Genomic DNA, 22,356 nt, shown 5'->3' with positions numbered 1-22,356 from the left:
AATAACACATGACTTATAGTAGGTCTAGTATGTTCCCTCTCTGTTGTATGTTTTACATGTTGATGATAACAGCATGTCATCTAGAATATTGTTGCTAGAGACACTGAAAATGAGTTTTAACAGGCATTGCTGATATGTTTTAACAAAGAAGATGATTTGCTGCATTAGGTATAGTGTATTCCCTCTTCTTAGCATGTTTTACATGATGAAAACAGGTCATCTATATATCCTAAATATCGGTATGCACTGCACCTCTGTTAAACTTGTTTTATTAAGATCCTTGCTTTTGATTATTAGCTCAGATTTGCAATATTTAAATACACTTCTGTCAGTTTTGCATTGTAAAATCACAATCCCTAAAGCATCCAAGGAAGCACTATGAACTGATAATACTTGCTCCCTGATAACCAAGCTTTTGTTAACTATGAGTTCCTCACACAGTATATCTTTCTCATATCAGTTTGATAATGTTTTAATTATACTTGCTTTCCCTCTTCCAATAATAAAGATTTGAAGTACATGCAAAATCTCCTTTAGCTACAGCCATTATGGTTATTGCTGTTTTATCCTTCCTAGTGACAGTATTATTCTCTGTTTCATTATTAATTGTAACAAATGGTTCTTCCTTGTGGAACTAATCATAACCTGTAGTTAAAGCTTTAGTTTCTAAAATAGAGATACCTTGTTTTCACCATTATCTCATCATACTATATTCTTTAAAAAAAAAAAGTACAAAGGTCATTTCAAAAAGTTCTGCACACACTATTTCTGTTGTTAAACCGAACAGTTATTTAATAAAATACACTTACAAGACTTTCAGTATAATCTTCATCTTGCTTTATCACTACTGCCCAATGTTTAAGTCTTGTTCCTGTCAATAGATTTTTTTTGTTTGTGCATTTAATAAGTTGGGACGCTTCAACAGAAATCCTGCCAGTAGTAGTGAAATGTTTCCTATGAAGTGGATCTTTCAGCTTGCAGAACAGATTAAACTCTGTATGGGAGTGGAGGTGAAGCACTCGCCATTCATACTTTTCCTCAAGATCAGGTATTTCATGTGAAGTATGAATCCTTGCATTGACATCTGTGATGCCTGATTCAAATTCTCTCCTGAAGTCTTATTTCAGTCTGACTTACAACTGGTTACATCTTGCTTCTGGCCATACATAGTGTGCAGAACTCCTGGAATGACCTCATGTATAATATACTTAATTATTAATCACAGTTGGATTAATTTTATATTATATATGGATTTTTATATTATCTTACAATATGTGTGTTTTCTCAGTTTCGGGCATAAGTCTGTTTACTGGGTATAGTCCAAAGTCTTCAGCTCTTCCATTAAAGAAAGAAAGAAGCCACAGCCCCCTTCCTGTTTTAGAGCAAACAACTAGTCCATCTTGCCACAATGTTGTGACTCTTTTCCCCATTGTTACATCATTAGATTCTCTTCGACAAGCTGAAGAAAATGAAAGGTTAAAAGGAAAAAAGTCAAATAAGAAATCTAGTAAGAACATTTGAATGCTATTTGTGATAGTTATATATATAGTGATACCCTGAAGTTACTCGGTAGGTGGGACCAACGAAAAGCACGCAAGTCGAATTCGCTTAACTCGGGGTATAATTTTGCATGTAATTTATATATACAAACATATAATTGGGACCAAAGGTTTATAAAAACACCTATATTTTTTAAGAAATATAATCATAATTGTAGTTTTTCATACATAAAAAAAAAAGAAAGTTATTTCGATGTCGATGGTTTCATAAAATCTAACAGATTCGTCTGACAGCATAATGTCTTTTTCTTGTCACGCAAAATTTCTTCATAGCAAGCCAGTGATTTTTTTATTCCTTGCCTTGTGGCTACAATTCGTTCCTTGTTAGAATCTATGTCCTCCAAAATCTGTAAACCTTTCTTAATTAAGCTGAGGCCTTCTGTTAATTTTGCAATTGTCATGTGCTTTTCTGGTAAAACTGAATCTGAGGTTTTGGTCTCTTCAGTAGCGAAGAGTCTCCGATATTGGAGACACCCCAAGAATTTCTGATAATCCTTACTGCATCTAAAACATTAAACTGTTTCCAAAACTCTTTAACAGACAGTTGCTCATTTTGCCTCATAGCTTCATGCAGACTTGCAAATGAACGGCATGTGTAGTACACTTTGAATGTTTTTCTTTTCTTACTAGCTGTAGAAGAATCGGACTTGCTTCTTTTGGGCGACATTATTATTTTTTATGTGATAAAATTTTTATCAAGAACATAACATTAAACAATCGTAAGGTTTGTAGACTATAAAAATCTTGTATGAATGGAGACCGCACGAAACATGTCAGTGCTTGTTCACAGCATGTGCGACACTGGCGAATGCGGCCAGCGCCGGAAAGATACGACTAGTGGTGAGGCGTGACGGGAATACGTACATATAAGAAACCATGTAACTCCAGATTCGCGTAAGTCGGGGTATGACTGTGTATATATATGTGTTTGTTTAAAATTATTAACTGACTTAAACACCGAGAAAAAAAGTCAAGAGATTTAATAAGGCTTCACTACTAGTTTCATCGGAAATGCCGACTTCATCATATATATATATATATATGTGAGCTTTAAATATCATAACTAACATTGAATTGGCAAATGTAGTATAGATTATGAATCACAACAGACAAACTCAGGAAATTGCATGGTTAAAACAACTATATGAATAAGTTGAGCATTGATGAGCCAAACTTAGATCAAAAATTTCAGTATTAGCATGATCATCATCAAATTACTGGTATGTACTCTCAAGAGATATACAAGATTCTATAATACTATTACATCATTAAGTTTCAATTATTATTAGGTTCCTATCAACATTTTTCTTCCAAATTAATTGGTTGTTAGGACTTCAGTATTGAATTGTAAGATATGACAGAGGTGAAGCACTTGCCATCCATACTCAAGATCAGGCACTACTGCAATAATCCACCTAGGTATTAGTCTTCCTGTGGTCTTTTTCTTGCCATTCCTGGCATCAGACACCTGTTTTGCTAACTTTTCTCCTTCTTTTTTTGTTTCTGACCATACCATCTGATATTATTAAGGGAGGTTCTAAGACTGTAGTAGCAAATTATAGACCTGTCAGTATCTCAGGAGTGGTGGTAAAAGTACCGGAAAAATTGGTCAAAAAGAGAATTCAGGAATGGATGGATAAGAATATGATAATCTGTAAGGGACAACATGGCTTTGTGAAGGGTCAGTCATGCCTTAGTAATATACTAACTTTTTATAGTTGAGTGACAGCTCAATTCGATAAGGGAAATGACTACATGATGATACTGCTGGATTTTGAAAAGGCATTTAACCAAATACCATACTGAACTCTGTTACACAAATTAGAACAAATGGGGATGAATGTGACACTGGTTATGTGGTAAAAGGGTGGTTGCTGGACAGATAATAAAAAGTTGTGTATGGAGAAGCAGAATCCAGGTAGAAGCTGGTGTGCCACAAGATTCAGTGGTAAGAACACTACTATTTAATTTGTACATAAATGATATGGAAAATAACCTGAAAGGAAATATTCAGTTCTTTGCTGATGTTGAAAAATTATATACAGTAATAGTGAATCAAGGCTATGAAGAGAGTTTGCAGGATGATTTAGATAGGCTGGCAGTATGGGCAAAAGATAATGGATGTCAGTTTAATGTGAACAAGTGTAAAGTTAAACATTTTGGGATAAAGAGATTACAAGCTTTGTACCATATTGATGGAACTATATTCAAGGAAATAGATGAAGCTAGGGATTTAGGAGTGGTAGTAGATAGAAAGTTAAAGTTTAGAGAACATATTGCTAAGGTAGCACATAAGATTATTTGACTGTTGAAGAACACACTAACAAGTAGAGATAAGGAAGTTATTTCTCTTTATAAGGCCTTGATGTGTCCGTATGTGTGTGTATTATTGTGCTCAGGTCTGGTTTGTTGGTGGTGATGAAGTGGTGGAGAGGATTCAGAGGTAAGCAACCAAAATAGTGAGTGCTTTGTGGAATGTCCTCTATGAGAATAGCTTGAAGGTGTGTGGACTGCAGAAGTTGGTTGGTAGGTGAAAAAGAAGGGATGCGATAGAAACATTTAAGTTACTTAAAGGGTTTTATAGGATTGATGCAGGGGAAATGTTTCAGCACTTAACTAGAGGAGGAAGAACAAAGGGTCATCCCTGGAAGTTGAATAAAAGTGTGGTTAATAGAAGTTTAGGATTAAGTTTTTCACTTGGAGAGTTGTAAAAGAATAGAATGGGTTATTACATTCATTTGTTTAGCACTTTGTCTGTGAATAAGTTCAAAGGACACCACACATTATGATAGAATGCGTGTGGATAAATTGGGTCTTCCACAATGAGTCTTCGGACTCCATGGAGATGTGCTCATACAATAATAATAATTAGCTCTGCTCACACATATCACACCAACAGTGTCAAGTTCCTTTCCTTATTGTTTCTTGGAACTATCACATCTGAGGTCTCTAATCTGTGATTAACCATTTCTAAATTCTCTCTCTCTCTCTAGTGCAATTAAATTGATTTGAATACTATTTTGTATATTACTAATTTAGTGTTGATTACTAGTTTTTGTTGATTTCATTTATTCCACAATTTTTTTTAAATAGCTCCCCACTATATACAGCTGTACTTATTCTGTTATCTATTTCTATAGTTAATTTACCATTTAACTAAAAATTGCTTGATGTTTTCCATGATCCTATTTATTTTTCATAGTTTTTGTCTTTTTATTGCTGATTTTCATATGAAATTTACAGTAGTTATTCAGTTTTTCAAGTTTGAAGACTTGTACTTAGAAGTATGACATCACTTGCATAAAATGAAGAACTGAGAGTTGAATATCTTCAATTGTGATATCAAGTCTAATTGCGATATTATATCTTTTCTCTCATAATAGAATTCGTATAAATTATGAATAAGAGTGAAGATAGTGTGTACTTCTTACATCTGATTTTACATCAAACAATCTTCTTACACTGCCTTTAATTCCAGCTGCTGCTGTCTTACAACTCATGTATGAACTATACAGTACTTTGTTTTAAAATTGGAATATAATGTAATTAGACATAACTTAAAAGAAATGGAAAATTTCACATTAAATAGCATAATCTTTAATGTTAAAACTTTTGCCTATGTGTCAAAGTCATCTTTATTACAGAAATGGAACAGCATAACAAAAATTCTAAAAACTGTCACATTAGGGGTACAGTAAGGAAATAAAATACTTAACAGATTCTTAATTATAAAATAATATACAGTATATATAAAGATGTTCAAGTAATTTGATGGTATTTGACATTGAAACGTCGGTGAAGAGCAACACTATAACATCAGAGGGGTTCATACAAAGATTGCAAATTTTGTTTTTAAAATCCAAAGTATTCTTAAAATGAGTGGAAGATTTTCCTGTAAAAGTAGAAAGTAAATATGAGAGAAGTACTTACATAACTTATAAGAGGACACAACCAATACAGACAGACAATCTGGATCTGGAGATATGTGCGATAGGTCTCAATTTTTTTTTTTTAAGTCATCTTCCTAACCATAGACATTGTCAGGAGATTATTAAGTTTATTAATGTGGATAGTGATGGAATCGACACAGAGAAGTCAATGAGTAAAATGGTCACAGGGCATTAAGGAAATCTTCCTGATTTTTTTTTTTTTTCCTCACCTTCTCGTGGTGCACCCTGTTGGGTATCTACCTGAATACTGAACAAACAAGGATGGCTGACAATTTGAGATTTAACCGACCGAATTGTATTCTTATTGGCTTAAACCAATATACAAAATGATGGTACAACATGACAAAATTTCATGCCGTCTGGGGCTTTGCCGGGTTAAACAAGGCCCTTGTTGTTTTTGACAGGGACCAGGGTGAACAGCGAAAAGTCAGCTACTGGAACAAATCCGAAAGCACAACCAACTCAACATCATCAGAGTTAAAGATCGGTACTATCAACATAAGAAGCCTGAATAGCAAAGAAATGGAGCTAGCTGAGGAATTAGATAAGTACCAGATCGCCATAATAGGGGTGACTGAAACAAAAAAGACAAAATCTGGTGAGATCTTTCTGAGCAATAAATACAAAATGTTATATTCAGGCAATGACAATCAAGGAAAAGAAGGGGTGGCCATAGTATTCAACACAAAATACAAGGCTTATCTTCTTGAATGGCAGTCCGTCTCAAGTAGAATAATGTGGGCAAATATGAGAATGGGGAACTGGACAATGAGACTTATTTGTGCATATGGTCCTGCAGAAGATTCTACTGAGGTAGAAGTGGAGGAAATTTTTGATGCTTTAGAAAAAGCAACTGACACAATGAAAAAGGAAAAGTTGATCCTTGTTGGGGATCTAAATAGTAGAGTAGGAAATGATTGTGAGACATACAAAAATATTTTGGGAAAATTTGGAGAAAAGAGCAAAGCTAATAATAATGGCAAATATCTGTTGGATTTCTGCTCAGGACATGGACTGTTTATTACTAACACCATGTTCCAACATAAAAATATGCACAAATTCACATGGAGAGAAGAGGCAAGGAATAAGAAAAGTCTCATTGACTATGTTATTGTTGATAGTGATGTTTTCTCTCTGTTGCAGGACACCAGAGTGTACAGAGGATTTGAAATTGGCAGTGATCACTATTTAGTCTTGAGGAGGATAAAATTGAATTTCATATTGAAAAGAATGACATGTGAGAAAGTTTTAAAGAGAATAAAAGTTGAGCAGCTCTCAGATGTGAACTGTAGACTAAAATACACAAAGATTATTAAAGAAAAAATGAAAGAGTTTGTGAACAGGAATCAAACCTTGGAGATTCAGTGGCAAGCCTTGAAGAAAGTCCTGATTTATTCAGCTAGAGAGGCATGTGGTGAGGTTGTCTGCAAGGATAAAAAAATCAGAACTCCATGGTGTACACAGGAAGTTAAAGAGGAAGTGAAGGAAAAGATGAAAGCATATCAAAAGTTCCTGGAAAATAAGTCAGCTTTTACTCTTACAGAATACAGAGACAAATGTAAGAAAGCTAAAGAGTGTGTAAAACTAGTTAAACAAAAGTCATGGGAGGACTTTAGCAAGAACATAGAAAATAAATATCAAGAAGGTGGTAAGATATTCTGGAGGTTGTTGAAGAAGCTTAGAAATGGAGGAAAGAGTGCTGTAAAAGAAGTTAGAGATGATAAAGGTAACATGAAAATGGGAGAAAAATATATCCTTGAAGTATGGAGTAATTACTTCGAAAAATTGCTAAATGAAACAAGTAGTGATAGCACAGTGGTAAAAAACACTCAACAGGCATGTGGTCAGGAATACATATCCATACTTGAAGTAGAAAAAGCCATCAAAGGCTTGAAATGTGGAAAGGCAGCAGGAGTAAATGGTATTCGACCAGAAATGCTGAAGTATGGTGGTATAAAAGTCTTACAGTGACTGCACTGCATAGTTCAGAAGGCCTGGACAGAGGGATGAATTCCTGATGATTGGAGTAGAGCTCTAATAGTACCCATATATAAAAAGGGAAATAAAACTGAATGTGAGAATTACAGAGGTATTTTCCTACTGAGTGTTCCTGGTAAGATCTATGCCAGTTTACTTGAGAAACAGTTGAGAAGAATTGTGGAAGAAAAGCTTGGTGAAGAACAAGCTGGGTTCAGGACAAATAGAGGCTGTCAGGATCAGATCTTCACTTTATGACAATTAGTTGAAAAAGCATGGGAATATAACAAAGATCTGTATTTAAGTTTTGTCGATCTGGAAAAGGCATACGACAAGGTGCCAAGCTATTCAATACACTACAGTTATATGGTGTCAGTGGGGGCATTATATCAAGCAATACTTAGTCTTTATTGGAGTTGCAAGTCAGCAGTTAGAAATGAAGGAAGTACAGGAAGATGGTTTAATGTTAAATCTGGTGTGAGACAAGGATGTACATTATCCCCTCTGTTATTCATTATCTATATGGATCACATTATGAAGGAAAGTGGTATTAAACATGATATCATAATTGGAGATGTTAATGTCAGCTCTTTGCTTTATACGGATGATGTTATACTTCTAAATAAATCCGCTACAAGTCTGCAAGATTCTCTGACTAAATTGAATAACTGTTGTAATAGATATGGTATGAAGGTCAGCAATAAAAAGACAAAGACAATGAAAATAGGTAGAATCGTTGAAAATGTCATCTGTGTTTTGAATGGGGAACCTGTGGAACAAGTAAAACATTTCAGCTATTTAGGCACAGTTTTTTTAGCAAAGATTGTAGATTAAATATGGAAATAGACAACAGAATTAGTAAAGCTGATATGGTTGGAAGTCAGCTGAATAAATAATTTATATGGAGTAGAAAGAAATTAGTCAAAACACTAAATTAGCTGTATACAAGACAGTGTTCAAACCAGTTTTAACTTATGGATCTGAGAGCTGGGTCAGAAGTAAAACACTTGACCAAAGACTAGAGACTGCAGATATGAGATTCCTGAGAAAGATTAGAGGCGTGAACAGATGGCATCAATGGCAATATCATATTAAAAATGAGGATATTAGGAAAGAACTTGACATTGTCAGCATCCAGGAATGCATTAGCAGAGCTAAACTCAGGCGGTATGGTCACTTGAACAGAATGGGCGAGGAAAGATTAGCAAAACAAGTGTTCTCTACCAGGTTGGCAGGAAAACGATCCAGAGGAAGACCAAGATATAGATGGATTGATATGGTACAAAGTGCCATAGACGATAGAAATATAAGATCTGATAATGTTGGAGTCTTGACAAGTAACAGACTGATTTGGAGGAATATTGTAGATAGGAAGTTAGTAATGAGGTAAATTTTTCATGAAGTACTATCATGTCCTGTACACCCCTTGAGGGTACATGTCAGGAATTTGATGATGATGAAATACTAAAGTTTTATTTTCAGATTAAATTAAAAATATATTAATGGCTAATTTATCAATGTTGCTGGTTACCTACTCGAGAACTAGTGCTTCTAATGTCATAAGCAATGTAGGTAATTTAGTCATTAATATATCTGGCCAACCATTAACTCATTGTGACATCAGCAGATTGTAGACTTATTATTTAAAAGAAGCTTAACTTGATACTGTTATATGCTAGAGTCAGGCCAAACTGATTGTATCATGATAGTTATGGCAATCACTTGGTTAGCTATAATGTGCCGAATTTGTTGTCATGTTCCTTCAACCACTCAGTAGTTGTACGAGCCCGATGACAAGGTGCGTTGTCCTGTTGAAAGATGGCACTGTGGTCGTAGTAGACCTCCTGCAGATATGGATGGAGATGGTCAGCTAACAGGTCCCTGTAGCGTTCACCATTTAGTGTTTATGAGATGATGACAACAGACCTAGAGCATGCCAGGAAAAGCTCCCCAGACCATAACACCACTTCCACCAGCCTGTTGAACCCATACTGTGCAACCAGGGTATAGAACTTAATGTTGTTTATGCCAAATGCAAACCTGCCATTTAGCATCAGGAAATGGGACTCATCACTCCAGATGACCTTTTTTCCATCTGTCAAGGATCCATTGCTGAAATTCCTTGGGCCCATATGAAGTGTTGTTTGCAGTGCCTAGCTGTCATCATGGGTACCCTTGTTGGCCTCTGGCTGTGGAATCCCAGGCGAAAGGTATGGTGCATATGGAAATGGATCAAACTGCCCTGCTGTCCTACTGGTAGGTGACTGTTGCACATCGTTGCTGAGATACCAGTCATGACACCTGACACTCACCTCTAGGATCAACCACGTGGTTGAGCAATGTGAGCCCTGTTGCTGGATGTCTGTTCATGGTTAATCCAGCCCTGGTACACCTTTGATACAGTAGTATGGGAGAAACCAACAGGTGCAGCTGTTTCCAATACTGGCACCTGCCCTCGAGGCCCCTACTATCTGCCCAGAGTCAAATTGCTTATGTTGTCACATTTCCCAATTATTGACAAATGTTTACTGATTCCATACAGAGGATAGATGCGCTATTTATAGTAGCTACACATAACGTTGATATCACGTGGTACTTCGTTATCGTGTTGAATATGTAAATTGGGGTGGGTGTTCCTAATGCAAAACAAACTCAGTGTGTTCTGATGTTTGAGAAATGTTTGTAGCTACTGCTGCTGCCTGTTTTTGGAGTAATAGCAGCTATGAAAGAAAAATTTCCCCACACCTCAAGAAGTATGGTTGTATCAATTTGCCAAAAACTGAATTAATACTTGTAAAACTTCTCTTTATCCAACAGTAGACTGGAGTAAATTAGGACTGTAGTTCTTTGAATAATTACAATTTTTAAACTTTCCTACTATCAACTAGCATAATGTGACAAACTGTTTGTGCTCTGAAGATTCATCACATTATAGCTAACCATTTGATTGCCATAACTATCATGATACAGTCATTCTGGCCTATCTCTAGTGTATAACAGTATCATAACTTCAAGTTAAGCTTCTTTTAAATAATAAGCCTAAAATCTCCTGATGTCATCATGAGTTAATGGTTGGCCATATTTATTAATGACTAACTTACCTACATTGCTTATTACATTAGAAGCACGGGTCTATTACTGTTCCGTCTTTATATCAATAGTATTGTCACTAAATTACAGAGAGAGATATTCAGTTGTTTGCAGATATGTGTGAAGCTCAGGAACATTATTAGTAATAGCACTGATGTTTTGGCTCTTCAAGAGAATTTCTATAAGCTGGAAAGGTGATCAAATGAATTGAGATTTAATTTAATGCAACACAAGGTTTGAAATTTGAGATCTACAGATGGAATGTTTCCTACTCATAGAGTTGAGGCGTACTGTTAGGTACAACTCAACCAAGACAACTCAAAGGATTACTGCAATATTGAAGAGCTGACCAGCAAAGATCAAATGGGTGGTGGTTCCATTGTATGAAGTTCTAATCAGACCACATCTGGATTACTGTCGTTAGATCTAGTCACTGAGATTTGAAGGGGATGAAATAACCTAGGAGTAGGTGCAGAAGCAGAGCAATCTCAGGGCTGTACAATGTTTGTTATGAGGATAAACTGAAGGCAAGCAAACTACAGAGTTTGTTGATAGAAGATGGAGGGGATGGAGAGGAGGTATGATTAAAATATGGTAGAACGATGGGAAGGAACAAAAGGTCATTCCTGGAAGTTGCAAAAGGAAGTAATGAGAGAGTGAGAAGTAAGTGTTTTGCAGGAAGAGTTGTAGAAGCATGGAATGCATTGCCTGAGAGGGTTGTGGTGAAAGTGCAAACAGCAGATGAGTTTAAGGATTGGTACAATAGACTGTTGTGTAAGGTGGCCCTCCTGTGATGAGGCTTGAAGCTCCATGGAGGTCAGAAATAATAATATCAAATGTCTTCTTCAATAGCTATTAAATTATTTAAGGAATTTTTAATGCATACTGGAATATTAATTAAAAAAAATTTAATAAATACTTCCTATATTTCGGCAATGTCACATTGCGATCTTCACGGGAACATACAAATATGGCACGTGCATGCAAATGCAAAAAGCAGAAGATAAGAAACTACTATTGTTCCTAAAGTCCTAATGGTGCCTTCTAGCGAGCTATTGGGTTGTCTTGGCCATTGTGCTATGTTCTCATGATGTAAGTCTCCCAATGAGAACATCAGCCCAACAGCCAAGACAACCCAATATAGCCCACTAGAGGGCACCATTAGGACTTTAGGAACAATAGTAGTTTCTTATCTTCTGCCTCATTTGCTTTTTTGTAGTGCCTGCATGCACGCGCCATATTTGTATGTTCCCATGAAGATGGCAATGTGATATTGCCGAAATATAGGAAGTATTTATTAAATTTTCTTTTAATTAATATTCCAGTATACGTTGTAAATTCCTTAAATAATTTAAGAGTCATGTGTTGCCAACATATAAGCCTTTCTGCAAGAAGTCTTCATCAATAGATTATAAAAGCGGTGAATTTATATAACTTTGAGAAAAAATTAGTAATGGCTGAAAGATAGGCTAATTAAATTTTATGAATAATGATTATTTAATGTGTTTTTGTATAAGTATTTATGGAAAAAAATAAATAAAGGAGGAAGAGAAGATAAGCTGTGAAAATACAAGACCACTGTATACATGGGGTGGTGAAATTTGTGTTGTGCATATCATTTGACTACAGTAGGTAATTTGACAGGATATTGTTCAACTGCTGTTTGGTACTTTGACTTTGGAGATTGGTTTCCCTCCAGTGTTCTCTATCATAAACAACAGACCTTGAACTCAGTTTGGTAGTAGTTAAGTGTTCGTTCAGGTATAAATAATGAATTTTAGTTTGATGCCAATACGTTATGATGATATCCATTATCGTGGAGTTGATGCAGTTGCCACCGTAGATGTACATATGTCTCCTGGTGGAAAGCCTATAATAATAAAATTATGGTGCTCTGTCTAGGTCATTAAAAAAAAAAAATGCTCAAACAGTGGTGTCTTCAAGTAAATATTAATTAAAGTAAATTAATTTAAGCATATTTAAGGTATGAATATTCTATACTTTATTCATCTATTTATTTTTAATTATAGGTCAACTTAGAACATCAAGCAGTTCATCAGGAAGATGAAAACAGCATACAATAATGCAGAGTGATGGCATCTTTGTTTTTTTTTAAAAAATCTAATCTCTTTCTCAACTGTTAACTTCACTGTGATGCATATTTTTAGTGCTCATGTATATATGTAAATAGGATTGGCAAATACAACGCTCTAAAATGAAAAATGTAAAAATTTAAAGCATCTACCGAGAAAGTATTTTTGCCATAATAATTTCATCTCAATAAATATATTTTTCTCATACTTAATTGTGTTGTTATTACAAGACATGTATTGCATTGCTCATTTTACAAAATAATTAAATGTTTGTATATTTAGTTTTATATAGTATGTTTGCATTTCATCAGTAGCTGAAGAACTTTTCTCAAGTTGTTCATATAGCATTGTATTAAATTTTGGGCCAAGAAAGAGAGAGAGAGAGAGAGAGGGGGGGGAACTCCTTTTCTTTGTGATGTATTCATTTCATCATGAAGTCGCAAGCCCAATCTTTGGGAGCTTCACTATACTTATTATACCTTTCAACATCATTGCATGAATTTGTCATGCTTCATGAAGGAAAAAAAATTCCTCATAGTTTTTTCTTCTCTTCCAGTAGAAAGAATTTTTCTCCTATTTATCAAACTTTGTAGCTTTCAGCACATCATTCTTGCTAACATTTTATAATCTTAAAGTAATTTGTGTTTCTCTACAGAAGCACTTTTACATCAGAAGGCAACATTGAATTCACATTTCATTCTAATTATTATTCCATTTCATAAAAGAAATAAGAGAAATTTCGGTTACTATTCTCTACCTTCTCAAAATGGTGTTCATAAAGTTTCTATTCTTCTTCTTTCAGAGTACTTCTAACAGGTGAGCAAGACTTTTGTGCTCTAAGTCTACTTTGCCATATCCAGCTAAATATAAGTTGTAACCATGCCAGGTTCTATGTTCCTTTGACCAAACAGAAAAGTTGGCATTATTCGCATGGACGAACAATAAGATTGCATAAAATACCAGTTTGACAATCCCAGTCTTATCAACATGCTATTTCCACTATACCTAGTTGAAAAGAATAAAACCAAAGTTTCCCATAAAAGTCATTTCTTAACAGAAAGACTTGACAAAGAAAGCTGTGAAGCTTTGCCCCACTAACAAATATAGTTTGGTTAAAAAAATAATCTCACACACAAGTAGAGATTGAAGACCCTAGCACATCAGTGACATGTGTAGAGTTGCAGAGACCAAGTGTCTATGTGACGCTTGGTCTCTGCAATCTGTATATTCTATAAATATTTCCATGGGAAATGTTCATCTGAAACAGCATCAATAATTCCCCCACCCTGTACTAAGCCTTGGAACACATACAGCTGCTGCCCAACATGCTTTCACAGTACACCTCGAAACCCACAGAACAAGTTTCTTTTCCTCCTCATTCATCCCTGCTACTGCAGTACTGTGGAACAGTCTTCCCCCAGACATATTTTCCAAGGAATACAACATACAGGCATTCAAATCAAACATAAACAAGTTTCTCCTTTCGCAACCCACCACCCATATATGGTACTAACATACTATAAGTTGACCAGCCAACTTACTGTATATGGGGCCAACATAAAAAAAAAAGAGCGTAGACAAGGATTGAGAAAAGAGGAACCCATTATTTCTTGAAAAACTTAAGATTGCAGTTACTGGTGAACATTATATGAAGAATGTACTTCCAGAGAACAGAGAAGCAAATGGAATAAAAAAAAAAAAAATGTGGAGAAACAGGTTTGTGCATTTGCAGTTGGATTGTAAAGGGATGTTGGGCATCTGCTGTTTATGTTTTAACACTCAATAGAGTGTTAAAATCTTCACTGAATTGGGTACGAATTCAGTGGATTACCATCTCTAGAAGTATGTGACGAAATGCTATTTAGAAGATGTCAGAAGAAGATTAGGAATGGTTAAAACAACAGTTAGAGATTTGGCTAAAATCTGGAAGGATGGATCTATCTCCATAGGAACAAAAGTTGAAGATTTTGGATGTAGCTGTTTTCCCAACAGTGATTTATGGATGTGAGACTTGGAATCAAAAGCAGTTATCCTCTACCTATCAGACTTCTTTAGGTTCCAAGTCTCACATCCATAAATCACTGTAGTGTTACAGAAGGCTATTGAGCATATAATATACTGAAAGGCAGACAAACAGATGGGTGCTAGAAAGGATCAGTAGAAAGTTTACAGTATTGACAAGAAAAAAGTTTAAATACTTTGGACACATTGAAAGGATAGAAGGAGGACTTCTCAAAACAATAATAGAAGGTAAAGTTCCTGGAAAAAGAGGAAGAGGTAGACTGTCAATGAGATGATGGATGGCATGTCTGGAGTGAATGATCTTCAGAGAGTTGAAGTCTCCAGAAGAGCATACAACAAGGCCACATGGCAAGGACTGGTGTGGCACATCACCAAGCATATGAGTGACCATACGACATCTGTTGATGTATCTGATGAATAGATGGAATGGAGTCTACACTCAAATCCTATTGATAGTTTTCCACTTCTTCATTTAACATCTTAATGTTCAAACATCTTAGGCTTCAACACCTTCCAGCATTGAATGCTATTATAACCTTCCATCAATGGGGGCATCAGTTCTTGCAAAAAAAAAAAAAAAAGATCTCACTTCATGTCCTTTTACCTTTGATAATATCCAAATCTGCAGACAAGATTAGATTTCTTTTCTTGAAATAAGTTTCACCTCTAGCATTTCCTTGCATAAACACATTACATCTGTAACTTCAGCCTTCCAAAAAACTGTCCTTTTTCACTCAAGGTACTACTTACCTGTACAGCTGTTGACCCTATACCAATTCCATCCATTTAGAAATACTGTTCTCACATTATGTATGGTGCACCAAATGTCTCCTAAAAAAATTCTTTTTACTATCTAGTTAGCAGAGGAATTCTCTCTCAGATCACTCAAATCACTTTCACAGATGTTCTATTTCTGACCTATACTGTGCTATTATTGATATTTTCATGAGTAATTTACTGAACTAGAGTCTATCATTCTTTCCCCTCCCTCCCTCCACTCTTTTTCTCATTACATAAAAAAAAAACAAGCAACTCTGGAAAATATCCATATACTCATTATTGTTTGGCTTCAAACATACCCAGCCAACTTATCTTTCATTCCAGTTGCCTCTATAAACTAGAACAGATTTCTTGTTTCCTGAGAACTATGCCACATCATTCATGAAAAACAAACATCAATAGAGTATATATATATATCTCACACACATTCAGCTCTAATATAGGATTGCTATTAAAACATTTTCTAAGTCATAAAAATAATGTGCCAATCTATTAATATAGTGGATCAACGTGTTAATAACTTATTGATCGATAGCATTATTTAAACAATGTCACTGAATAACATACCAGTGTGGCTAAACAGGAGCCTCCATAGCTCATCACTGATGGAGGCTCCTATTTATTGTCTAAACAGGAGCCTCCATCAGTCTGTTTTGTCCAGCGAACTTTACACTACTGTATGAGACCAGCGAACTCATCATTTGCTGGTCTCATGCAGTAGTGTAAGGTTTTTTTTTTCCCCCTCCTGGAAACTTTGGTTTTTCATTCCTCAAAACAGACAACTTGCCCCATTAACACTGCTAGATGGAATAGAGCCTCATCACCTTATTTTTCTACTGCACGTTATGGATCTTTACCCGAGATCCATAATATTTTTTGTGGAAAAAAGTAATAATAAACCATTCATTATTTTTAATACAAGTTACATGACTGAAAATTAAAATATAACCCTATTACTTAAATTAGAGCAATAATAAGAATTAGAATATTACATTCATTTGCAATATGGTAAAAATTAATACGTGCTGTAATTCCTCTGATTGCCTTCAGGAATCAATTTGCTGATCAGGTAACTGAAGGCATGGTTAACTGTGACAGTGCTGTTACCAGAAGTCAGTTGACCAACTGAAGTGTTGGTTAACTGAAGATTTGATTCCATCAGTCCCTATAACTTTCAGAACTCTGTTTGTATCCTAATGCTTCACTTATGCAGACATCCTTGCACATACTAAATAAGTCTGAACCAAACCTTTCAGTATAATCACTTCCATGGCATGATTAAGCACGTTTGTATCATTAACATAGTTGCATATCTTAGTCTTATGCATAACTTCAGCCATTCCTTCCATGATGGTCTAATTTATCTCACTCTCCATATAAGGGCTTATCCTCCTCCTGTGGCCCGTTATGTTCGTATTAGGAATAGCCTATTATGATTTGAAAAGGCAACTTCCTCGAGGATAAAGTGGTTAGCCCTGTGTCTCCTGGTGTGTCTTATGTTTGTAGGTGTGTGTGTGTGTGTTCACTGGGCCAATTTGCCTGTTCTGGGGAATGAAAAAACCCCTACCTCCATATTAGACCAGCTAACTCACCTTTAGTCAAAAGTGACCAGATAAAGGTTCCTTGCATCTTGGATGGGAATTGAACCCAGTACTTTACATCCAAAAGGCTTTGTCTATACTGATTGAGCTACGGAGGCTCGTGTATGTATAATTATTATTCGTGACACCTCTAAGGAGTCTGAAGACTCATCGTGGGAGGACACCTATTATACAGCTGTCTCCACCACTACACCAAACCTCTACTACCAATCATCGCCATCTACTGCCCAACACCATCGCAACTGGTTGGTATTTTTTGTCTGTAAATTGTGCGTTCTGAAGGGTCGATTTGTCTGTATGAGGGAGGAAAAAAAACCCTGCTCCCTCCGTATGACATTGGCTAACCCACCTTCAATTGAAAAACTCCATATAAAGATTCCTCCCGTCATGATGAGAATCGAACTTGGGCCTATTCCAATCTAAAGGGTGCAACGAACCATCGTTCTTTCAATTGTGCTGTGGAGGCACTTGGTCTTATACTAATAAATAATTTCTCCAGACTGTTAATGCCATATCCATTCAAGTGCAGGTTGTCCATTTATATAAATCCATTCTTACCTCAAACTGTTATGTTCGTATTAGGCATAACCTATTACGAACATAACAATTCATAACATTTTTGCCTCTAGCTATATACAGGGTGTCCCAAAATTCACGCAAGAAGTAATTTTGATAGAAAACAGGTTTTTAATTAAAAATTGTAATTTCTTATTGATTCATAAAGTATACAGTATAGGGTTATGCATGGATTAGCATATCGGGTAAATGGCCTCCACGGCTTTGCTGGCACATACGCACTCTTTTGTCGAAATTTTCCATGACCGTTTTGCATAAATGTGGCTGAATTTGGTTGATACAGCGCTCAATTTCCTCCTTCAAGGCGTAGGTGGTCGTGGGCTTCAAAAGACCTTAGACTTCAAAAAACCCCAAAGAAAAAAGTCCAACGGCGTTAAGTCACATCATTGGGCCGCCAATTCTGATCACCAAAACGGGAAATTACACGACCAGGAAATGACTCATGCAATAATTGAATTGTTTCTCGGGCTGTATGGCATGTGGAGCCATCTTGTTGAAAACCACATGTCGTCCACATCCATATTTTGCAATTTAAGCACAAAATGGATTATCATGTCGCGATAGCGAGCGCCATTAACTGTTATTGCCTTACCAGCCGCATTGTCGAAGAAGAATGGACCGATGATGCCTCCAGCCCAAAATCCGCACCAAATAGTGACACGTTGTGGATGCATTTGTTTCTCAACAATCACTCGTGGATTTTCTGAACCCCAAATGCGACAATTTTGTCGATTAACGAAGCCATCAAGTTGAAATTGAGCCTCATCGCTGAAGATGATTTTGTTCGTAAAATAAGCATCCACTTGTTGTTGTTCCATAATCCATTCAACGAACTCTCTTCGCTGTGTGTGGTCAGTAGGCTTCAGTTCTTGAGTTAATTGAACTTTGTAAGCATAAAGATGCAAATCTTTCGTGAGAATACGCAGTAGAGAGCTTCTCGAAATGCCCAATTCAAGACCACGGTGCCGAATTGATGTTCCTGGACTCTCAGCAACACTCTCACGAACTCCTTCGATGTTTTCTGTTGAATGATTTGTTGAAGGACGGCCAGAGTGTATAAGATCACTAATTGATCCAGTTTCCTTGAATTTTTTAATTAATCTTTTCACAGTTGATGAAGTTAAATCACTATTCCAACCATATTTTGTACGAAAATTGCGAACTGTAGCTGCCAAACCTTCATAATTTTTAAAATATTGCTCAACAATGAAAATGAGTTGTTCTTTCATGTAGCGCTCCATTTTTAATAACCCTGAACTGTCAGCTGTCACGTTGTCTTTTTTTTCTCGTTAGCAACACTTTACCGCACAAATGGCGCTAAATTTAAATCTTGCATGAATTTTGGGACACTCTGTATAATGTAAATCAAAATTCTAATCTTCGTCAGAATTTGTTGCTCAGGTAATTTAAGATGGCATTAAAACCTTCCAACATGAACTCCAAATGATAGAAAATAATGAAGGTTTTTGCTGTTAATTTATTTGTAGAAATTTACTTATGTAGCACTGTCAGAACATTCTTTACACACTTTGAGGAAAATTATTTTTTAATTGTGTCCATCCCTCTAGAAAATTCACCACAATCAGATATCCAAGGTGCAATTCATCTTTAAAATTTTATCAAGTTTAAAACTTCGTGCTTCATTACACTCTACTAGGTCCAGTAGGCTTAAGGCTGGCCCAGACCACCTTAATTTGCAAATTAGACTATCTAGTGTTCATTATTATTACTAAGAGAGACCTCCAGGGAGTCAGGAACTCATTGAGGGAGGCCATACTATTTGCACCAGCTATTATACGTGACGTACTTATTCTTGATTTCATTCACACTGCATGCATTCACAAAATCCAATGGCAATGCATTCCAATCACGCACCACCGTGTGAGAGAAAATCTAGCCCTCACCACCTTTTTAGCGGCATTCATTCTTAGCTTCCAAGGTTGCCCTCTTGTCCTTTCTCCACCTTCCATAAATTGAAGTCCTGTATGACCCATTCAGAAGTTTGTCTTAATCATATCACCTCTCTTTCTCCTATTTGCTAGTGCCTGCAGTCTACAAATTTAAATCTGTCTCCATAATCAGTATTCCACAATCCTGATATCATTTTTCACACTCTCCTTTGCTCTCTCTGCACTGTATCAGAATCACCGCGGAAACCTGTGCGCAATAGTCCAAGTGAAGTCTTATCAAAACTTTGTAAAGAGGCAAAATGACTTCCATATCTTTACATATCAAGGTTCATTTCAGCATTGCCATTATTCTCTGAGTTGTATTTACAATTTATGCTAAGATGACCCATGAACTTCAATTTCCTGTCTGCTAAAACTCCCAGATCCCTAGCCTCATCTGTTTCTTCACACATAATCCCACTAATATAATACGACATTTGATATCTAATCATATCAAGTGCTTACATTTTTTAACATTGAAATGACAGTCATTTTCACCTGCCCATAATACCAGCCTTTTCAAATCATTCTGCAAGTACTCCATATTAAGTAGTACTGCATACCAGGGTAATCAGCAGCACTCCTGATTACCCAACCTATCTTTGCATCATCAACAAATAGCAATATGTCGCCTGTCAAATTTTTCCCAATGCCATTAATATACAGTTGAATAACAATGGACCAAGAACTGATCCTGGTTACCTTGAATTTTGCAGATTCACCCCTCCCCCATATACGACTTTTTGATTTTTGTCAGTTAGCCATTCTCTCTCTCTATTCATGCCAGTAGTTTATAATCCAATCCCAAAAATAGGGGAATACTGCATATTCTCCAATCATGGTCTTCCATGCTGTATTCTGTCAAAAGACTTAGCAAAATCCGAAAGTATCATGGTGTATCCATTTCCCTTGTGTAAGTCAGTAGTAACATTATTATAGAATGTGAGCAAGTTGCTAAAACATTACCTTACTTTAGTAAACCCATGTTGCAAAGTAGAGATTCTCTGTCAACAATTTCTGAATTCCATTCCAACATTTCGATTATATTCGTAGAAATGAACAAACAGGAAAATCTGCTCTTGAAAAACGTATGGAACAGCAAAATTTGAAATGCAACATGAAACATAAAGAACCTTAATGAAACTTATTTCGTGCTTTAAAAGTTAAGCAGTTTCATTTTGAGCATGCTTATCCAATGAACATTTACTAATATGAACGTAAATAATCGAACAATTAGAAATACAGGGTGATCAAAATTAAGGTATCCATGTTTAAGGCCTTGTGGAGTATCATCTAGTAATCCAAATGCTGCAAAACTTGTAGAAATACATTCGGCTTCATATAGAAGCAATATTGAGGGGAGGGAAAATAGTTCCAAAATTCGCCACCATGGATGTTGCAAACACCAAATGCATTGAATGTGCATATCATGCAACTTGGCAAGTGCCAGGAGGATTTAAAAAATGGACACAGGATTTGTTCCTTCGTTCTGGAGGTTAATACTGTCCACAGTGATGGCACTAACCTTACGCCAACCTGCTTTGCTCATGAAACTGCACTACCTAAACAATTGCAATGCTGTTGTTGAACTCAGCGAATTTAGTCGTCTGAACAAACTTCGACAAGGTCCACCATCTCCATGTACTCTGCGACGAATGATTAGTCTCTGTGAAGAAACGGGATTCTTGAGTTAGACCTGGCAGAGAGGTCACAGTAATCAGTTCACAACAAGTGAATGAAGATGCTAATACCGTTGTGCAGCAGACAATGAATAACAGCGTTTGTTCCTACAGTGCATGTATCAAGACACATGGATGTACCTTACACAACTGTAGGGAAAATTATGCATTTTTGCTCATTCAAGACATATTACGTAACAAGACATATTCGTAACACTAGAGTTACGACCGCAGACTTTGAAAATCGACTGACAATCTCTTAAACATTCCTTGCTCTTTCTTGACTTTGGTGCTCCATGGCTGTGGATAACTTTGTGAGTAGTTAAGGCTCACTTTCACCTGAACGGAGTTGTGAATAGCCTCAATTGAAGGGTATGGGCTACGCAAAACCCCCATGGGATCCATCAAATTCCTTTTCATTCATCCAAAGTTACTATCTGGTGCTGGTTTACATCTTCGTTTACCATTGGACCATTCTTCTTTGATGACATTTGCCAGTCGAGTCCTTTGACCTGCTCAATTACTGCCGAGAGCTATTGCGATATGATAAACAATTTTGTTGTGCCACAGCTACAGCAGCGGTCCTGTGCATCGATTCACTCATATTCATTCAGGATGGGCCCCTCCACAAATCGGTCGATCCCTACAGGTGGTTCGAGAACATCTCATGGAAGCTAAAGTGGTCAGACCAGACATGTGTTTCCCAATTCATGGCATCCCTAGTTAATCTGATCTGATCCCCTGCTGCTTCTGACTCTAGGAATTTCTCAAAGCCAGGGTTTGTCAGGATCATCTTGATAACTTGCCAGCTCTGAAAAACATCATAAGGCAGCAGGTGCGGAACATCAACCCCGACCAGCTGCGTTCTGCAGCTGGGCAGTGTTGATGTTGCAGGAAGGGCAGCACATTGAACAGTACAGCCTATAAATGCATAATGTAAGTGAATAAAACTGTTATTATGCTTATTTATGTGTCGCTTTTTTCCTTTCACACAAGTACATGCGCATAGTAAAATTACTACAACTACATTCGGTTCATCATACAGCACTCCCTGGTGGTAAATTTTGGAACTACTTTTTC

General features: G+C 36.3%; 1 protein-coding gene across 7 annotated transcripts in view; it reads left to right on the top strand.

Annotated features, from left to right (window-relative positions):
- Window positions 1–12,870, top strand: part of LOC150096318 (protein FAM149A-like) — a 257,920-nt gene extending 245,050 nt beyond the window's left edge. For all 7 annotated transcript variants that reach the window (XM_090409191.1, XM_090409193.1, XM_090409188.1 and 4 more), the window contains 2 exons: window positions 1,289–1,507; window positions 12,607–12,870. In XM_090409191.1, the coding sequence (XP_090265317.1) occupies window positions 1,289–1,507; window positions 12,607–12,644 (257 nt within the window). In that variant the 3' untranslated portion in view covers window positions 12,645–12,870. The remainder of the gene's footprint in view (window positions 1–1,288; window positions 1,508–12,606) is intronic.
- Window positions 12,871–22,356: the final 9,486 nt, after the last annotated feature.

Source organism: Typopeltis vanoorti, chromosome 19 (assembly GCF_054136105.1).
Source record: "Typopeltis vanoorti isolate ZY-2024b chromosome 19, IOZ_Tvanoo_1.0, whole genome shotgun sequence".
Taxonomy (NCBI): Eukaryota; Metazoa; Arthropoda; class Arachnida; order Uropygi; family Thelyphonidae; genus Typopeltis; species Typopeltis vanoorti.
Note: the sequence above shows the minus strand (reverse complement) of the source record. Positions and strands in the feature narration are given on the sequence as shown.